The 18,434-nt window shown below is 55.0% G+C and overlaps 8 protein-coding genes across 8 annotated transcripts; 3 read left to right on the plus strand and 5 right to left on the minus strand.

Annotated features, from left to right (window-relative positions):
* The first annotated feature begins 490 nt into the window (after positions 1-490).
* On the plus strand, positions 491-2,187 carry P153DRAFT_363280 (uncharacterized protein). The gene is made up of 4 exons (XM_033667336.1): positions 491-508; positions 559-633; positions 686-1,589; positions 1,642-2,187. Exons 2-4 carry the CDS (start codon positions 561-563, stop codon positions 1,724-1,726), a joined length of 1,062 nt encoding a protein of 353 aa, XP_033528696.1. The 5' UTR covers positions 491-508; positions 559-560; the 3' UTR covers positions 1,727-2,187.
* Positions 1,748-2,944, minus strand: P153DRAFT_392910 (williams Beuren syndrome chromosome region 22 protein-like protein). Its single transcript, XM_033671190.1, has 2 exons — positions 2,847-2,944; positions 1,748-2,789 (listed from the first exon to the last, which is right to left on the minus strand). Exons 1-2 carry the CDS (start codon positions 2,867-2,869, stop codon positions 1,973-1,975), a joined length of 840 nt encoding a protein of 279 aa, XP_033528697.1. The 5' UTR covers positions 2,870-2,944; the 3' UTR covers positions 1,748-1,972.
* On the plus strand, positions 2,895-4,105 carry P153DRAFT_363282 (DUF396-domain-containing protein). Its single transcript, XM_033667337.1, has 3 exons — positions 2,895-3,205; positions 3,304-3,537; positions 3,641-4,105. The coding sequence occupies exons 1-3, from the start codon at positions 3,136-3,138 to the stop codon at positions 4,075-4,077; spliced, it is 741 nt and encodes a 246-aa protein (XP_033528698.1). The 5' UTR covers positions 2,895-3,135; the 3' UTR covers positions 4,078-4,105.
* On the minus strand, positions 3,992-6,747 carry P153DRAFT_363283 (adenine nucleotide alpha hydrolases-like protein). Its single transcript, XM_033667338.1, has one exon. It carries the CDS (start codon positions 6,438-6,440, stop codon positions 4,230-4,232), a length of 2,211 nt encoding a protein of 736 aa, XP_033528699.1. The 5' UTR covers positions 6,441-6,747; the 3' UTR covers positions 3,992-4,229.
* Positions 6,748-7,504: 757 nt separating this feature from the next.
* P153DRAFT_281027 (C2H2 transcription factor-like protein) lies at positions 7,505-9,222 on the minus strand (the record flags this gene model as incomplete). Its single annotated transcript, XM_033663116.1, has 2 exons — positions 7,505-8,619; positions 8,730-9,222. The coding sequence occupies 2 exons, from the start codon at positions 9,220-9,222 to the stop codon at positions 7,505-7,507; spliced, it is 1,608 nt and encodes a 535-aa protein (XP_033528700.1).
* Positions 9,223-9,232: 10 nt separating this feature from the next.
* On the minus strand, positions 9,233-9,853 carry P153DRAFT_392913 (uncharacterized protein). The gene has a single exon (XM_033671191.1). The coding sequence runs from the start codon at positions 9,712-9,714 to the stop codon at positions 9,511-9,513; it is 204 nt and encodes a 67-aa protein (XP_033528701.1). The 5' UTR covers positions 9,715-9,853; the 3' UTR covers positions 9,233-9,510.
* Positions 9,854-14,841: 4,988 nt separating this feature from the next.
* On the minus strand, positions 14,842-16,126 carry P153DRAFT_331395 (DUF1000-domain-containing protein; the record flags this gene model as incomplete). The annotated part of the gene is made up of 3 exons (XM_033665460.1): positions 14,842-15,796; positions 15,846-15,993; positions 16,051-16,126. The coding sequence occupies 3 exons, from the start codon at positions 16,124-16,126 to the stop codon at positions 15,019-15,021; spliced, it is 1,002 nt and encodes a 333-aa protein (XP_033528702.1). The 3' UTR covers positions 14,842-15,018.
* A 648-nt stretch (positions 16,127-16,774) lies between these two features.
* On the plus strand, positions 16,775-18,432 carry P153DRAFT_381497 (uncharacterized protein; the record flags this gene model as incomplete). Its single annotated transcript, XM_033670048.1, has 2 exons — positions 16,775-16,908; positions 16,962-18,432. 2 exons carry the CDS (start codon positions 16,775-16,777, stop codon positions 18,430-18,432), a joined length of 1,605 nt encoding a protein of 534 aa, XP_033528703.1.
* Positions 18,433-18,434: the final 2 nt, after the last annotated feature.

Consider the following 18,434-nt stretch of genomic DNA (forward strand, 5'->3'; position numbering starts at 1 on the left):
GGGGATGGTGAGCTGAATGACTGTCCAAGTCGATAGTGTTCATGTCAAAGACAAGCCAGCACTTTGCAGCGTCGGGTAGTGATTTCTGGGTATCCATCTTCTCATACCCGTTTTTGAGCAACATTGCACGCATCTCTTGTATCCAGCTCTCCAGGTACTTCCGACTCGATCACGATTATTTTCTAATCGAGATGAAGATGAGGATGGAGATGGAGAGACGACGTGCATCGGAGATTGATTAGATAGGTGACGAATGCGGCAAGTGCGGTCGGTCATTCGCCAAGGGCTGCATTTTCCGACATGGCGGGAGCTGCAGCTCCTCCATCGCAAATCTCTCACCAGCCCTCTCCACTCCACCGCAGCCACCATGTTGTCCAAGACGTCCCAGCGATCCGCCCAGGTACGACGCACCGCCAATTGGCCCGCGGCCGCTCTGCTGACAGGCCACGCCAGATGCTCCTGCGGGGCGCGAAGCCCGCACGATGCGGACCCTCGATGGCTGCTCGAAGTAGGCCCACGCATGCACCGCATCCCTATGACGTCGCTAACACGCCGCAGCCATGGCGACGGTCGGGCAGGACATCTTCAAGCCCACCAAGTTCGGCGGGAAGTACACGGTGACACTGATTCCCGGTAGGCGGCGACAGCCTCCCCCAGCCACGAGCCGATATTGAACACAGCGCAGGTGACGGCATCGGCGCCGAGGTGTCCGAGTCGGTCAAGGAGGTCTTCAAGGCGGACAACGTGCCCGTCGAGTGGGAGCAGGTCGACGTGTCGGGTGTCGAGACGGGCGACAAGCACTCGGAGGAGCTGCTCCGCGAGTCCATCGCCTCGCTCAAGCGCAACAAGCTCGGCCTCAAGGGCATCCTGCACACGCCCGTCGAGCGCTCCGGCCACCGCTCCTTCAACGTCGCCCTGCGCCAGGAGCTCGACATCTACGCCTCCATCGTCCTGCTCAAGAACATCCCCGGCTACGAGACGCGCCACAAGAACATCGACTTCTGCATCATCCGCGAGAACACCGAGGGCGAGTACTCGGGCCTCGAGCACCAGTCGGTCAACGGCGTCGTCGAGTCGCTGAAGATCATCACCCGCGAGAAGTCGGAGCGCATTGCCAAGTTCGCCTTTGCCTTTGCGCTTGCCAACAACCGCAAGAAGGTCACCTGCATCCACAAGGCCAACATCATGAAGCTCGCCGACGGCCTGTTCCGCAACACGGTCAAGCGTGTGGGCGAGGACTACCCCACCATCGAGACCAACGACATGATTGTCGACAACGCCTCGATGCAGTGTGTCTCGAGGCCGCAGCAGTTTGACGTCATGGTCATGCCCAACCTGTACGGAGGCATTTTGTCCAACATTGGCGCCGGTCTTGTTGGCGGTCCTGGTATCGTTCCCGGATGCAACATGGGTCGCAACGTCGCCGTCTTCGAGCCCGGGTGCCGTCACGTCGGTCTCGACATTAAGGGCAAGGGCCAGGCCAACCCCACTGCCTTGATCCTGTCTTCCGCCATGATGCTGCGACACGTTGGTCTTGACGACCACGCCAACCGCATCTCGCAGTCCGTCTACAAGGTCATTGCCGATGGGTGAGTGATTGATTCTGCTGATATTTTGATTGCGCCACTAACACCCCTACAGCCAGGTCCGCACACGAGACATGGGCGGCAACTCGACCACCAAGGAGTTCACTCGCGCTGTTCTGGGCCAGATGGAGAAGGCATGAGAATACCACGACATCTATGATGCTCAACTGGGGTCGTCCATGTCTGGACGATCTTTTCCTTGACGATTGAATGCTTTGGATTGTACAACTGGGTCGGCCGGAGTGTGAATAGCGCTGTACGTCTAGTTGGTATATAGCATGGTGCATGATTGAATTGACATTGTTACTCCCTCTCCTCGTCGTGTCGATACTAAAAACCCATAACGCCTCGCTATGCATGACCGTTGTGATGGTGGGTGGGTATATCTAGAACTGAATCCTCCTCTTCCTGCCCGTGTACTTGGACGTGGCCTTGACGACTTTACCCTGTCCTTCCATCTGCGTCTTCTTCTTCAGGATCCACGCCTTGCTCCCCTTCTTCTCCTCCCCACGCTTCATCCCCTTCATCTTGCGACGCGCGTCCATAACATCAACCCCATCCATCCCACGCACCACACCCGTGATATCCCCATCCAACTCCCCTCCACCAACAGTAAGCACGAGATACGTCTTCGCATTCTTCGTCCCGGGGTCATCCTCCAGCAGTCCCGCTCCGAACCCCGCCTTGACCGCCGCCTGCGACACCATCTTCTTCTGCTGATCGTTTTTCGGGTAGAACTGGCACACAGCGCGCCCCCCACGCCGCAACGACGCATACAGTTGATTAAAGAAACGCGACAGCCGCCCCGCAGCCGTCTCCTCGCTCGTCTCCGCATTGCACAACCACTGCACGGCGGAAATGCTGATCGCGGCATCAAACGTACCGGGCCGGAACGGCACGCCCTGTCCCGCGTCCGCAAGCATCAAATCCCCTTCCAGCTCGCGCTCAAGCGCTACCCCCAGCATCGACGCGCTGATGTCCATGCCCACCCAGATGTGCGGCCCCCCCGGCGTGTCCGGCGCATCGTTTGACAGGATCTCCCCGCTTAGCCCCGAGCCGCAGCCCACGTCGAGGATTAGCGAGGGCGCGGTGAGCGAGAGCAGGGACAGAGCGCGGTGGGTCATGCTTGCTTGGATGGAGCGGATGCGTGAGGAGGTGGTGTATTTGCGGGACTCGGAGTCGTTGTAGAAGAGGTCTGGGGGGCTGGGGGGTTTGTTAGTGTGGAGGTAGGTAGGATGGAATGAGTGGGTGACGACGTACAGGATGTCTTCTGGGCGCGACATTTTGGCGGTGTTGTAGTGTTGTTCTTGAGTGTGAAGGTCTGGTCGCGGCGTTGCTGTATGTCAGACGTCTGGGTTGTAGAAGGAGTGCCAAGATTTCCTTGCGACGAACAACTTTTTGGCCAAACCGACCCCCACATTCTGCCGATCGGCGCCCCCCCTCCTCGGCCCGGCCGTTTCTCCGCGAGCCCTCCTTCCTGCCACCTTGTCTGACCTCATCGCCGCGCAGACCTCCCCTTTCCAAAAGCCCAAAAAAAAGAGTCGCGAATATGTGGATATTGCCGTTTCTTGGATACGTGGGTGTTGTGCTGGGGTTTGCATTTCTGACGCTTGCTATTGGTATGTTCTCTCACCAAGTTCTTATTCATTGTTACAGATATTCTGAGCATCTTGCTGGAGGAAAGGGATACATGGCTAATTGTACATACGTGTCACAGCATCCGGACTATATTATCTCTCCGAACTTGTTGAAGAACACACCGTGTTTGCGAAGAAACTGCTCTACCGCCTCATCTATGGCGTCGTCGCTGTCCAGCTGTTACTGCTGGTTGTGGATAAGTTCCCGATCGGGTTGAGCGCACTGAGTATTGTGAGCCATGGGGTGTACGCGCAGAACCTGCGCAGGTTCCCGATTGTCAAGCTGACGGATCCGCTGTTCTTGCTGTCTTGTGGTACGTACTTCATCTCTCCTTTCTCCCACCGAATGCGCTTGCGCCTGCGCCAGTATCTTACCTCGAAGATGACACGAATGCGCGTGCTGACTACCAGGAACAGGCCTCGTCATAGCAAACCACTACCTTTGGTTCCGCCACTTCAGCGCGCCGCCACCCGCCTCCGCATACGCCGCTTACCCCTACTCGCGCGCTGCCAACATCCCCTCCTTCACCGAGATCGCGAGTTACTTCGGCCTGTGCGTCTGGCTCGTGCCGTTTGCGCTCTTCGTCTCGCTCTCGGCTGGCGAGAACGTCCTCCCATCTATGGGATCTGAGTACGCGACGGGCGACGGGAGTAGCTACATCACGCCGGGGAAGACGTCTGGGTATGGAGTAGCGACCGGCGGGATAGGCGGCGCGACGGGTGGGGGCAGGAAGAGGAGCGGGACGAATGCGGGGATGGCTAAGGCGGTTGTTACGGGAGTTAAAGAGTGGGTTGGGGAGACAGGGGAGGTTATGGGGTTTTGGAAGGGCGAAAGGACGAGGCCTGGGTTTTGAGACGGGTAAGGAGGTATGATTGTACGAGTATAATGTCGATTCTTTTGGTTTGAACTCCTTTGCTAAGAGTGGATATGTCGTCGTCCATACACCTTCCTCCCCACCGATCAACAGGGTATACACTCCATCCACAAGCAAGCCAGCCTCTCATCTCAATCCCAATCCACCCTCCCCACCAACACACCTCTCACCTCCTTTCCATCATCCCCCCACACCCTATGACAAGGCACCCACTGCACACCCATCCCTATCTGCACACTTCCCTCAAACCCCCGCCCCGCATACAATGTCGCGCTCGTCCATTCCCTCACCCCCTCCTCACGCAGCGCCTCAAAATCCGCCATCTCCCTCACCTCAAGCGCATAGAAGCGCGACCGCGAATTCTCCGTCTGCACACGCGTCAGCACCGAACCATGTATTTGCATTTGCGTCTGCGTCACAGAGGCAGATGCGAGGCCCATAGCGCTCCATTCTACATCCACATCGCGCGGGAGCGAAGAGACCTGGGCTACGAAGCAGGGGGGTGTGGATGAAGTGGATGTGGTGGTGTGATCGGGGATAGGGAGGCGGAGCGTCGTGTCGTTGAACGGGGAGGTTTTGGCGCGGTTTAGGCGGTCCCAGGGGTCTGGTGATTCTTCTTCTCCTTCGTCACTGTCAGAGGATGGGCCGGAGGGTGCAGAATGAAGCGCCTTCCACACGCGCTGAGCGGTGCGCACACGCTGCTCTGCATGTGCGCCTGCGGGGATAAAAGCTACGCCCGCCGTCCAGCACCGCACGCCTTTTGCGCGGCCGATACGCCATAGATGTTGCAGTGACAGGGCGGCCTGGCCGGTGAAACCCGCTTGTGAGTAGACGGCCATGGATGCGGGGACGAGCGGGATTTGACCTGCTATGTAGACTATTTCGTCGGGCTTGGGCTTCTTATCTCCGTCTTCGTCTTCGTCTTTGCTGTTTGTCTGGACTAGGGGGAGCGGGACGGAAATAGCCTGACTGTACGGTCCGATGTTTGCAGGCGCCCAGTAGCTGCGACTCTGCACATGCAGACCCTGTCGTCTGGCCTGCTGCTCAGTGCCCAACTTATCAGCGACCACGCTTAGCATTACGTGCACGCCGCTGGGCATCGCGTCGCCTGCGGCTATGGTGACGCGCGCGGGGGGGTTCACGCCGCTGAAGTACTGCGCGTAGATGGGGTTGAGGATCGTGAAGTCGGCCATGTTGCGGAGGAGGAGCGTGCAGTGGTTTATGGCTGATTTGGGGAGGTGGTGTTGGGTTAGGGTGTGGGCGAGGCGGAGGAGGATGTGTGTGAGTTGGCGGGAGGGGGAGCTGGACGTGCGGCTGCTGAGGTTGGAGGATGTGAATGCTGTGGGGGTGGAGTTGGCTGTGTTCTGTGGGAGAGATTCTGAGGCTGCCGAGGGAGATGTTTCTGTGGGTTCAATGGGAAGCGTGGCGTCGTCGTGCTCTGTGGACTCGAGTACCTTCTTGAACTCCTCGTCGAAGAGCTCAGGTACCCTCACTGGCGCGCTGTTTCCCTCCTCGTCCCCACTCTTCTCCTCAAGCCTACTCTCCTTGATCCTAAACACCGTCTGCCCGCCCTCCAACACGCCAGGCGCCGCAGCCTCAACCCTAACCCTCTTCTTCCACAGCGCCCTCGGCCCATCAAGCGCCAGCGTCTCAAACTCGCCGCCCTCGCCCAAAATCGCACCATTACTCTCCTCGCCAAATCGTCCCATCGCTTTCCCCAACCTGGCAATAGTCTTCTGCTGTGCAACATCCAGCCCCAAAAAGCCCTCATCCAGACCTCCAGACGCAGTCTTGATGATCACAGCTTCTTGTCCCACGGCCGCCATATCATGCAGAAGAGACGACTGCGTATACGGGGGGAGTAAGGGATACTGCCACAGATATGACAGCGGCGTGAGGCCCAGCCTCAACGCAACAGACTCGACTCTCGTCCGCTGATACGTGCTCAAGATCGCGCCTGTAGACACGGCGTTTGCCTCTGGATGCGCGCACATGATTCTCTCCAGCAACGGCACCAGATCCTCCGTCTCATCCTGTTCCTGCTCTTGCTGTGCGATTGACAACTCATAATCGCGGTTTGAATTGACTGTTTTACCAGTGATTTCTTGGCGGTAGAGAGGGATGGCTAGCGCTTGTTCGTACAGCGGAATCACGGCATGCCCCACGGTCTGGTACATGTAGCTATTGATATCTCCATCCTGACCCGCCGCAAACGAAGGCGGCGGGTAAAGATTTGCCAACGCGACGATGGAGTGACCATTAGCCTGGCAGTGCAAGATGGAGAAGAACGAGTCCTTTCCGCCCGAGATCAGCGCGATGACGTGGAGAGAAGAAGACGACATGTCCAGCACGCGAGACGGGAAAAGAAATAAGGCGAGTGACGTTTCTGGTCGGGCATGGTGGGATGCGTGCGTGCTTGCTTGCTGGTTTGTTTGGTAGGTTTTGCTCGCTAAAACTTTCCCACACTAACGCGGGCTTGCTCGAACCATGGGATGAACATCTGACAACCAGTGTGCTTAGCCAAAGTTTGCGGAACGTACCATGTAATGCAAACCATATCCCAATCGAGATGATTAGAGTTTGTTAGTATCTAGCGCATCGGATGGTGGCATCTCGATGTCCCATATGTCAAACAGGAAACGAAATAAGCTTTCCCTGTGTGACAAACTATGTAAACCTTGATGAAAAGTGCAAGTGACGCGAAGATCATCAAGGTAGACACCGGGGACGCGCGTCACAAGCCGAACCATGAAGTCAACAAAGCAAAAAAAGGTGAGGTGATGGTAAAGTTTGTTATGATTGATGTGTGCCAGCACTCTAACCTACTGAACGCAAAGAGAAGAGCGTGCATATGCAGTAGAGGCGATGAAGCCGATTACAATGCATATGACAGAATCGAATATTCCCAGAACGATTGGCGTGCTCAGTCGCAGCCCATTACAACGAGAGTAAGAACTCGAAGAAGACGAGAGCTTGTAAAGAAAACGCGGCGATAGTGGCCGATAGGGATATGACCATGCCATCGTAAAGTGTGTGTGCAAGAAAACCATTGCCACGAAAGAAAACACCAGATCTAACCCTCCAGTAACCCACGCTGAAACCTGTAGAAGTACCATGCTAAACGCGAAACCCAAACGTGATATAAGAAGACCCGGTGAATGCGTGTGCAATCCGACCGGTATGATACAGATGAAGAAGAGATATAGTGAACTTTTTACCGCAACCAAGAGGTGAAGGAGACCGCCAATGGAGATATGTGGAGCCTGTCTAACCGAGCCACCCTTGCGTAACCGCGTAATAGTAGAAGCCGCCGTGCGTGATGTAAAACCCTTTGAAAAGGGTGAGGTCATGATGAGTCGTTATATAAGATGCAAAGAGAAGTGAAGGGTGAACGAGCGAGCGAAGTCTACTCGTCACGCTTCCTCTTGTTGCGCATCTTCGAAGGCGAAGACTCAAGGTCGGAGTAGGTGTCAGAGCTTGAGCTTGAGATGCCAGCAGCAGCCTCGTAAAGGACGCGACCCATCATAGCAGGGTCTTGGTTGTCGTAAGCACCCTGGTGAAGCTCGGAGCTATCCAACACACCCATGACGATGGCACCGGTGCCGTGAGTGCGCTGGTGCTGGGACAGGTTGTCGCTGCGGGAAAACGTCTTGCCACAGTCTGTGCACTCAAATGGCTTCTCGTGAGTGTGAAGGGAACGGACGTGGCGCTTGAGGTGCTCCTGGCGGCGGAAGCGGCGTGAGCAAAGAGTGCAGACGAAGGTCTTGGATGGGTCATCAGTCAATGACTGCTTACGGCCGCGACGGCTGGTTGGCTGCGTGGATGTTGCAGCGCCCTCATCAGAGCTGGAGCCGACGGCGTTGTCTGCGTTTGACTCGTGACCTGAATGATGTTGGCTTGAAGATCCAGACGCGGTGTTGTCATCACCAGATGTCTGAGTCTTACCCTGGTAATCGGACTCGGCCTCGCTATACTCCGAGCGAGACTTCTTGGTTGACCGCCTCTTAGGTGCGGATGCGATCGACATGTTGTCGGAGTAGTAGTCGCTGGCAGCAGGGGTGAGGGGAAGGCCGTGAATTAAATCCTCCTCGAAATCTGTGAAGCTCTCGTCGCTGACGAAGTCCTCCTCAGAAGTGAAGGCAACAAGGTCAAGTCGTTGACGCTTGCTGGTCAGAAGGGTGTTGTCGCTGTTGGAAAAGTGAACTAGGCCGGTGAAGTCGTCCTCGCAGTCAAGCTCAAACAAGGGCTCGAAAGTGGGGAGGCCAGACAAGTCGAAGGAATGCGCAGGCTCAATCTTGGCAACCTCACCCTTGAAGATGATCTTGTGTTCTTCGTCGCTAGGGCAAAGTGTGGGCAGCTCTGAAGATCCGCAAACGGTAAGATCCTGAGGGTTGCAGAAGTTGTCCTCAGCCTCAACGAATGACGAACGTGGAATGGGCGAAGGTGATGGGGAAAGCGAGGGGCACGAGGTTGCGGATAACAGGTACGATCCCTGGCTAGCCGAAGGCGGTTGGATGAACACTTGTTCCAGTCAGCAACACTGTTACGGTACAACTTGCAACCGCATCACCGAAAGTAGCAAACCCCGCCGGCTATGCTACTATTCGGGATTGTTTGTGAATTGTGCTTACCTGGTGTCATGGGTGGGGTGGTTGAGCGCCACTCAATTCCAGCGCACAGAATCTCAGAGAAAACCTCACCCTCACAGCCTTGCTTTACGCCCTCGATGGTCTCACCGGCGAAGAAACCATTTACTGGTGTTGGCAAGAACTCGCAAATCGAAGGCGGGCTGCTGATGCTGCTCCCGCATGCTGAGAGAGGCGGTGTGGCGGGTGCGAAAGAAAAGTCGGTGTCGAGATGCTGCAGGTAGGGGGAGCCATGGGGCTCAATAAGGATAGTGGGCTTCTGGTACATGGGTTGAGGCGATGCAACAGGTGTCAGCATCTGGTTGGCGTATGCGGTTTGTGGGTAAGAGATCTGGGAGTGCGATGATGTTGGCCTCTGGTAGTACATCTGTTGAGGCTGGAAGGTCGACTGGCCCGATGGGTGTGGTGTGAAGTGTCCGTGTTGGCGTGTGTTCTCTTCTTGTGGGGTTGGGTTGTAGTAGAAGAATGAAGACTGCATGGCCTGGGATGGGTGCATGGGATATGAACCTTCCATTGTGAATGTGATGGTCTCGATTCACTTGGACCGGTTAGGACAGATTGGCATGTATGGCTTCGATCCACTTACAAGTTAGAGTCGAGGTGAGGATGTGATGGGTCAATAAGATGGTGTTCTCAAGAGACCGATGCGTATAGATGATGTATTAGTTGTAATGGTGCGGTTGGGTTGTCGAAGGAGTGACTGGACAACAGCTTGTATGGACGAAGCTGTCTACTAATAGGTGGTTCTACTGAGTCAAGGAAGATGTCATAGGATCGTGCGTCGACGAAGATGGTGGTGGAGTGATGCAAAGGAAGGAACGGTTACAATGCACAAAGTCGACGGGAAAGACTGTACAAATGTAAACCAAAAAGGAATACCAAGAAGGTGACGATGTGGAAGTGAAATGGTTGATAAACCCTGGATGATGAAATTACAACGAGCGGAAGGGACAGCCTGGATAAGTAGCATAGATCAGCGTCCGACGAGACAGCGGTTTAGTCTAGAAAAGTAAAAGATGACCAGGCACACGGGCTGACGCTCGGATTCGGTCGACGACTGGTGTGGGAGGGGAGTCGGGGCGCAGCGCAAGCGGGCCCACTCTAGCCAGAGAGACGGCAGTCCCCTGCTGCGACCAGGATTTGACTCGCGAGGGTGACAATGGGCGAGCTTAGGGCAGCGTGGTGCATAACTTTGTGCGCTAATTATGGTCGCCAAATGCGTGGCTGCATGGGCTACACATGCGAAATGAAGACCGCCGGCACAAGTGTGCACACTCATTGGGTGCGGCCCTGCACACGATTGGATGCCTTCGCGTCGTCCATGGCCATTCATCCGCACTCCCCGAATGCACTGCACGAAGCAGGCGACGGCAGCTGAGACTCGCCACGGAAGTGCCGCCCTGGTGGTGACGAGTGGCTGCACTGTCAGTGGACGATAGGTGTGTGATGGGTGGGCGGATTGGTGCGAGTCCTGGTGTGTCGTGCAACGACGGTGAGCACAGAGGACCGTTTATCGCCATGCCACCCACCTTCTTTGTCTTCAGGCCGGGATCTCCATCAGGCTATCCGCCCAATCGATAATGATAGCTGCCCGTCGGTCAAGACCCTGTTCCTAGCCTTGGCGGGAGAGGGCGCGACGGCTGCTGTCGACGTTTGAATGGTTGTTTCGACACAAGTGTGCTCACCACTCAGCGTACGTCGCTACTGCAGCGAGCCATGACGACGCTGCCCACCCAGTTCAGTCACACGAGACGTAGCGTCTCGATACCGAATCGTCGTCGAGACCCGCGGTGCCACGGCGGGCCCAACACAAAGCAACACCATCGAGGCTGTACCTGACGATGATGTCGGCGTCCCGGACGCGCCGCGACAGGCGGTTCGCCATCAACTGGATACGCGCAGCAGCAAGTCGTCGAGGTCTGATGATGGACGATTGCACGACATGTGATGACTTCATCTTGCTTGCTTATACTACGTATGCTTCCATTCTTGCGTGGGAAATACTTCATCGTGAAGAGCGTTGCTTCTTGCCTCCTGCGTCAAAAAGAAGGGCCACCTAGGTAATGTGTGCCCGTATACCGATGCTGGCATGCTTGGGAGTTTCCTCGACCTACTGCAGGAACCACAGTTGTGACGCGCGGAGAGATGCTGCCCGCTGTGCCTGATTTGCCCCAGCCAACTGGAATAGGTACGCGTGCATCCGGCTGCTTTGTGGGGAGATGGACGACGGCTAGGTGATGGTGCGACAAGCTCGTGATCGCTGAGCTGCACCTCGCCAGCGCCGTTCATCGCTATCTTCCTCGAAGACTCAGCGACCCACGGTAGGAGCATGCAGGCCCAAGTAGCTGCTCAAGTCTGCTGCTGTCATTCTGGAGCGTTTCACAGCTGCATTTGGGCTGAAGACTGAGTAGGACGGTGCATACCGACTGCAGTCTGCTGTTCTACCCTTCCATCGGTCGTGCATGTGCGGACAATATGTCTCAGGGCATCGATAACGATGTCGCTGGGCTTATCCCACGCGGTTCCGGGCTCGGAAGGGCGGCAGTCGTTAAATTTGTGCATTCCATCTTCTCGTACTGTCAGCAATCGATAATTCCTTATCCCCCGTTCAGCGACACCCTCACAATTGCTATTTTTGAGGGTTTAGCGCAAATCTTATGCGACAGTGCACAATTCGATCGACTGCATGATTGTGCGCCGGTGCAGCCCTAAGCAGATTAGCGCTCTTGCTGCTTTACGCGACCGCGAGGTGCCCAGCTCTGGGTTTTTCGCCTGCGTGACAGCGGCGCGGATTGACTTCAACCGGCCCAATCACCATCGCCTGACATGCCACCCCACAGTAGTCACCATTTCCTATCGGGCTGATTGAGCAAAGGGCAGCCCACCAATGCAGGTACGAATGCAGGAACAGGCACTTGAAATGTGCTACAACAATGTCCGTCTATCGTGACCCTTGACACCCTCGGCAATCCTGCACCTCGTTTCTTGGGCCTACCTACCTTCCACGCCGCATGTGACATTCCTTCGTATGACGGAGGAAGGACGTTCTGGAAAGTTCATTAAGCGGGCCCGAGCAGGGTCTGGAGGAAGATAGCACAAGTCAGGAATCATGTCCGTCGCATGAGCACTGGTGCTCTTCCATGTGCCGCGTGCAACGAGGTTTAGCGTTGTAGGGGCTTTGCAATGCCAGAGGGTCGGCGCCGGGGAACGACGCATGGCTTCCATAGCTCTTCTTTGTTCTCGGTCTTCTCCACCAGATCGACCTTATCATTTGTCGAGATTCATGGAGCACCCTGATCTTCGTGCAATCTTGACAGAGAACCCAGGCTGGCGGGGTCGTGGCTTTTGGTGCCGTTCATCGACAGCTGACAGAGCCTAGCTATTGGCTTCCTCGCCTCTTGACTCGTCAACTTCTCGCCGGAAGCGTTGTCAGTTCATCCGCCTCACAAATCCTCCATTCACTAACCACGCCGTCTGCGTTACTGCGTCTGTCCCGTTTGCGCCGCGGCTAGTTTCTGCCGTTAAGTGTTATAGCATGCGGTGAAGCGACGTTCACAATTTCAATAAGCCTTATGGCGTTACTACTTACTCAAGTTCCCTTGATGATCTGATTTCGTGTATGTAGAAGGGTTTTCGATCTAGGCTTCACGTGCAACCGGTGGCCGAAGCGGTCAACCATCCGAACACGTTGGCAGTGCGGCGCATGGTGGGCGTTTTGTCATGCCAGTGAAACAACGTCAAAGTGCTCACCATCGCCGAAGAGGCACTGACAGCGCTGTTCTACCCTGAAAAGGCAGTTGGCATGGGGCCTGGCACAGTTTTTCTGGACGTTCTGTGCGTGATTGTCGATATGAAATTTGAGAGTTATGCTCAAGCAGGGCTAGGTAGGCCACACGGCCCCATCACAAATTGTCCGGCAGCCGCGTCGCACCGCACCACTGGTCCCTGGCGTCTCAATTTTCAAACACTTCCCCACACTGAAGCTCGTGCTGAACCGTTGAGATTGTTATGCAGTGTGGTCATTGAGCCAGGGAGGTCCTTTGTACGGGAATGGCTCAGATGATTCAAAGGCCTGGCGTAACCAAATTCGCCGGCAAAATGCGTGCCTCGTGTAACGTAAGGCGGGAAGTGGATCTCGCGGAGGGCCCGTCCTGGAGCCGTGATGGCGAGTTGACGAAGTGTCGGTGTCCTGACCACCTGGCGTGAGCAACATGTTGCCACTTCGAGTTGAGTGATGACGAGTCAGATATGCATTTCTGCGATTCCAGGTAAATAACCCCAGTACAAACTTACCCAGTAACAAATGCGTCTGCAGTCAGCTCACGAGTAAGAGAAACTGTTGAGATTCGCCGGGAGTGCAGCCGAATAGGTAGACAAAGTCGTCCGCCTCGGTGTGGCCTTTGCTCGACAAGTATTTCAGACCTGGTCCTATGGCCATTCCTGGAATAGACACCATATGATTCGACTTCCGAAAAACATCGTATCCGTAACGAAAAATCATGAGTTTGAGAGGGTCTGCGGCACGCCTCCGCGGTCCTACCACGAGTCCGATCACGGACGGCTCGAAGATAAAGTTATTGCCGACGTAAGCTGCTGATCCGAGTGCTGATCTTGGGCCGCTCAGCTGCAGGTCCCAAAAGCCAAGATCTCAATCGACTGACGCACGTCGTAATTGGGAACGCACGTACATCAGGGTTCTGTTCGCAGATTTTGATCATCGTGACATGACATGGAGGCGAGCTTGTGCAAACATCATGAATATTGACGTACTCGCTCTTTTCGAGTCATCGAACGCGTCTCCACGGATCTTGGTTTCTGGATTTGACATCTCAGCTCGCACATGGCACGGAAGTGCTGCAAGGAAGATGACGTGACGGGCGATATAGCCTGAATACAACCTTGAACGTGGGAAATGAGGACAATACACAGTACCTGATTCGGACAATTGTGTTACGCCATCATGTCAGACACCCCAGATATAGCCAACGAATATTGGCATCGTTATTGACAACGATAATGTCACCGTTCGTAAGGTGACCAAGTGTTGTTTCGGCGGCTGAGCCATATGCTGGACGCGTCAACAGGCCAGTCCCAGCGTCCAAAGTCGTTTGCTAACAGTGCGACAACGATGTCCGCCGCCGCATGCAAGTACACCCGCGTTACGAACGGTATCAGACACCAACAGGTGTCTCAAGTTTCCCGTCCCGCCGCATGGCATGCCTGTGCCGCATGAACTGTCAAATTGCAGAAAGGATACCCCCAGCTGTCTGCCATCGTATCTTTGAATCGGAAACGAAGCTGAAACGAGGATGACAAGAGCTAGAAAGGCCAGAGAAGCAACAAAGAATAGCCGTTGAACAAAAGGATGAGGCCCTGGTCTGGTGGGGTTTCATGGTTGCATCTTCTTCTGAGGCAGCATTTCGTTTCGGCGGTCTGCGAAATCTTAATCGCATCGTGCGTGAACCAGAGGTGTTGCCCTGGCGTAGCTTGCTGTGTTTTGGCAGTAGCGGTGCGCTCCTGCATTGGTGCTGTTTCACAACAACAACATTGCATGGTTGCATCACAGCAGTTGATGTTGACGCGACTGTCATGCAACGGTCGCTTCTTCTTCCATTCTCAATCTCCACGTCCACCTCCACCATCGCAACAATAACAGGCCTCAGAAAGTAATTATGATGAGATCAGTCGCACCAAAAGGCGCGTCATTCTCTTCCTATCATGTATAAAATATCTCATCAGCGGCCATGTCGAAAAAGAAGTCCATCTCGCATCCAGAAAATTCTGTTCCCAGTTTCTCGCGCTAACAGGCCGCTAAACGAGCATCCCGAAGTGCCGCCATCGGCGCCACGATTCGCCGGGCACAAGATAAAAACTTCGCGCATCTGTGTACTGCTTCTGTTTCTTCGTGCGGCAGCCGTCATAGTACAGTTTCCCCTGTGCTGCCATGTCTATCAGTGACATGGCAAGTGTCGTTGACGGCCCAGAAGAAACATATTGCATCATCGATCGTATACACTTTGTGGCGGCGTCCTATTTCGTGGCGCCTTCGCTGGAAAAGGGTCGAACATACTTTTTGAGTGAGATGAGGATTTAAATTGGCATATACGGTGCTCATGTCATTCATGTGAACATCTCAAGCGCAGCTGTGAGCAATGTGTGTTGCTGCATCGACGATTTGATATATCTAATTCATTGATGTCGCTGCATGTACTCATGAATAAACACTCTTCATCGCATGGTGATATTACTGGACACCTATTTCGTCCATATCTCCTCATGAGTCGTCGCCTATCTTCTCCAACTTGCCAATTTCCCTCTTCTCGCCGCTCTCACCTATGAACCGGACTCTGTCGATGCGCGTCTTCTCGCTGTCGCCATCTCCATCCGCTACAAACAGCACGAGCGAATAGACGTTCTGGAACTTGACGAACCGCAGCTCCAGCTTGGCGGTGCCCGTCTGCTCGTCCCAGTCTGACTCGTTCAGTTCGATAGTCTGTGTAGCCGGGATGTCTTCGGCCTCTTCAAAACCCAGATTATGCTGGCGATTCGTCCACAAGTGAATTGTCTTGGGCCGAACTGGAGTCTCGTCGTCGTCATCGCTTTCGTCGTTTGGCGGGCACGAAGTGATCTGGATCGTGTGAACCTTTAGTGATGAGGTGAAGGGTATGTAGAGCATGAGTTGGTTGTCGACATCGCTCTCTACCCAGTCTTTGCTTGAGTCGGATCCCGAGGCGGCCCGCTTGCCCTTGCTCAACGAGCTAGGTTGCGACGTTTCGAAGAGAGTGCGTACACCGCCGAAATCGCTATCCGCATTTAACAGGTCCAGACCGCGTACATCCACTTGATCCGTAACATCGGTGTATCCTCGAGGAAGTCCAGCCCCTCGCCATGCGCCACCGCCACTCGAGCTTCCTTCCCCAAAGCCTCCAGAGCCGCCGTCAGACTCGGCCTCTGCGGCAAGGCTCTTGATGGCCTCGGAGAGTTGCTGGGGATTCGAGCCGCCAAACTTGCGTATCTGTTGGTTGTTTTTGAAGACGATGAACGTTGGGGTGCTGGGAGCATGGGTCAGTAGTGCTCCCAAACACAGTGTTGACCGCCTACTTGGTGATGTTGTAGCTCTGCGCAATCTGTGCCTGTTGCACCACGCTGACCTTGGCAAACGAGACTCTGTTGGCTCTCGAGAGCTGGCCTGCTAGCTGGTCGTAGAGGGGGGCAATCGCCTTGCTTGACGTGTTCGCTTCATTGTAGACTGTATCAACAAACATTAGAATTATGTGCTACGCAAAACATGGACGTGTTCTCTTACAGTTGAGCACCACGATGCGCGAGGAAGAGAGCAGCGAGCTCAGCTGAGACGGCGACGTGATATCTGTGGTCGACATGGCTGCGGTTGGAATGAAGAGGCGTTTGTTGTGGGAAGGTCGAACACGAGGAAAGGGTACTGGTGGGGCAGAGCCGCTTCGAAGCTCCCCGCTGCCGTCACCAACATCTGCAGCCTTGACGTGCAACGCGCGCGCCGACGAAGCTTCCAGAACAACACCACACGCTCGAGATCGCCATCACAAAGCACAGCTACCTAGCCCACTAGCACAAGACACTGTTACATAGCCACAACGACGACGTATTGCCTCATCCTCGACCTCATACCAAATACACTCTTTGCTGCAAATAACGAACACGCCCCCGTAGCAACCGCCTGTACGACAGCGAACATCCTCAAGCATCCTTGCTATAGACCCTCATAGCCCATATCGGGAACGGTAAGCGTCTTCCTTGACGTTCACTGTCCCGCGTTTGTGTACGGTCCTAATCGACAACCTCATGGCAGGGCCAAACAACCTCTTCTTAAGCTTCCCCGAGGCCCGACTTCTTCACTTTATCAACCTGCTATTAGTAATCGAGCGCTGCGACGCATCTCGAAGGGTCCACCGTTGGGGCTGCTGGTACTCACGTGCTGTCATTATTGCAAACGTTCCAGTTGCGCTCCTTGCCTCCTACGGCCTCTATAGGCTCTTCCGCCCATATCGATAATGTCTCACGTTCTTGTGTTCAACTCGTACGCGAGGACTGTTCGGATTGCGACTACACCTGTCAAGTATCTGACTGAGGTGCGAGACGAAGCTTGTCAGAAATTCGGCGTTGCGAAGGATCAGTTTACGCTGAAGTGGGTGCATGTTAGTTTGATACTGAGAACAAATCGCTGACATATGCACATAGGTACAACAACAAGCCAATATCACTCTCTCAGCAGATACGACTCGCGAATCTACCCCAGGGCGCCCGTCTCGAGCTTGTCCAAGCGTCGCGGTCACCAACTGTCATATCAGTAGCCCTCCAGCTTCCAAAATCTCGGCTAGTACAAAAGTTCGCGAGTACCACTTCATTATGGGAGATCCTGCGACATTTCGAGAGTGCTGACGGAGCCAACTACAACTTCACACAGCGTGCGGTGCCTGAGCTGGACGGTGCTTCCGGTGCGGGCAGACTGCATTACGAGATGCCTGTAATCACAGTCATGCCGGCTCATCGGGAGCACTCGACATTTACAGCACTACAGCAGACGTTGAGCCAGCTCGGCTTCGATGCCGGGTCTGCTTTGTTGAAACTGTCACACAAGAATAGCGGGATACCACTCGAGGAAGCTATGACACAGATATCGCAGTACTTCAAGAGCGATGAGCCTACTCCTCCCGGCGCACATGCAGCAACCTCTTCCCAACAAGGATCCATTCCAGACTTGGAAAATGCTGCTCCAGAGGCGACAACGACTGTTGCAGGCGAGACTATCCGTGACGACGAACCAGATCCAGAACCCATGGAGGTCGACACTGAACCAATGGCAGAACCGATAGCTGAGCCAGTAATAGAGCCTGAAGTACCTGCGGAGGTGAAAGCAACTGAGAACATCGAGAATATATCCCCAGCAGCAGCATTAGCAGCGGCAACCTCATCAGCATCGTCTGCACCAGCTCAAGAAACTCCGCAATCTTCAGACTCCACCAACAAGCCTCGCAACGTACAGATCTTCGCCGCATCAACATCATCGACTCCACAGGCTGCACGAAACGCGTGGAATGAAAACGACTATGTCCCCACGATCCAGCACGCAAAAGCCCACCAATCGCAACTACTAGATCGCACAAGAAACACCCGCTTGCTTTCAGACAAGGAGCTCGAGGAGCAAGAGAAGGCCCGGCAAGAAAAGATCAACGCAGTAGTCGAAAAGGGCGGGTCCCTCCGGATCCGCATGCCCGACGGCACCCTCATCCAGATGAACTTCAGCAAAGCAGACACAGCGCAAGGCCTCTACGACTTCGTCGCCGGCTTCCTAGAAAAGAAGAACGAGCCCTTTGAGCTCAAATACACGGGTCCAACAGGTCGCCTCATCCTGCTCGGACGCGACACCAAGCGCCTGATGCAAGACCTGCGCTTCTCCACCAGCGAGCTCGTCACGTTCCAGTGGGCGGAGAATGCGAGCGCTGAGGCGAGGGCGTCGCGCAAGACTATCGCGCCCGAGTGGCAGGCTAAGGCGCAGACGTTGCGCGTCGAGGAGCCTGCGCCCCAGCAGCCAGAGCAGAAGAAGCCGCAGACGGTTGCTGAGGGGAAGAGGAAGGTGGGTATGAGTTCTGAGGATAAGGAGAGTAAGCTGAAGAATATTTTGGGCAAGGGGTTGTTTAAGAGGAAGTAGGT

The sequence above is a fragment of the Dothidotthia symphoricarpi genome (assembly GCF_010015815.1).
Source record: "Dothidotthia symphoricarpi CBS 119687 unplaced genomic scaffold P153scaffold_2, whole genome shotgun sequence".
In the NCBI taxonomy this organism is placed as follows: domain Eukaryota; kingdom Fungi; phylum Ascomycota; class Dothideomycetes; order Pleosporales; family Dothidotthiaceae; genus Dothidotthia; species Dothidotthia symphoricarpi.

What these genes read in the sequence shown, in the direction of transcription:
- P153DRAFT_363280 (XM_033667336.1), top strand. Translation starts at nt 561, where the DNA reads ATGGCGACGGTCGGGCAGGACATCTTCAAGCCCACCAAGTTCGGCGGG. An exon ending in CACGGTGACACTGATTCCCG is followed by an intron (nt 634 to 685) that starts GTAGGCGGCGAC and finishes AACACAGCGCAG; the next exon opens with GTGACGGCATCGGCGCCGAG. An exon ending in TACAAGGTCATTGCCGATGG is followed by an intron (nt 1,590 to 1,641) that starts GTGAGTGATTGA and finishes ACACCCCTACAG; the next exon opens with CCAGGTCCGCACACGAGACA.
- P153DRAFT_363282 (XM_033667337.1), top strand. Translation starts at nt 3,136, where the DNA reads ATGTGGATATTGCCGTTTCTTGGATACGTGGGTGTTGTGCTGGGGTTT. An exon ending in ATTTCTGACGCTTGCTATTG is followed by an intron (nt 3,206 to 3,303) that starts GTATGTTCTCTC and finishes TACGTGTCACAG; the next exon opens with CATCCGGACTATATTATCTC. An exon ending in GCTGTTCTTGCTGTCTTGTG is followed by an intron (nt 3,538 to 3,640) that starts GTACGTACTTCA and finishes TACCAGGAACAG; the next exon opens with GCCTCGTCATAGCAAACCAC.
- P153DRAFT_392910 (XM_033671190.1), bottom strand. Translation starts at nt 2,869, where the DNA reads ATGTCGCGCCCAGAAGACATCCT. An exon ending in TCGCGCCCAGAAGACATCCT is followed by an intron (nt 2,790 to 2,846) that starts GTACGTCGTCAC and finishes CAAACCCCCCAG; the next exon opens with CCCCCCAGACCTCTTCTACA.
- P153DRAFT_392913 (XM_033671191.1), bottom strand. Translation starts at nt 9,714, where the DNA reads ATGCTACTTATCCAGGCTGTCCCTTCCGCTCGTTGTAATTTCATCATC.
- P153DRAFT_363283 (XM_033667338.1), bottom strand. Translation starts at nt 6,440, where the DNA reads ATGTCGTCTTCTTCTCTCCACGTCATCGCGCTGATCTCGGGCGGAAAG.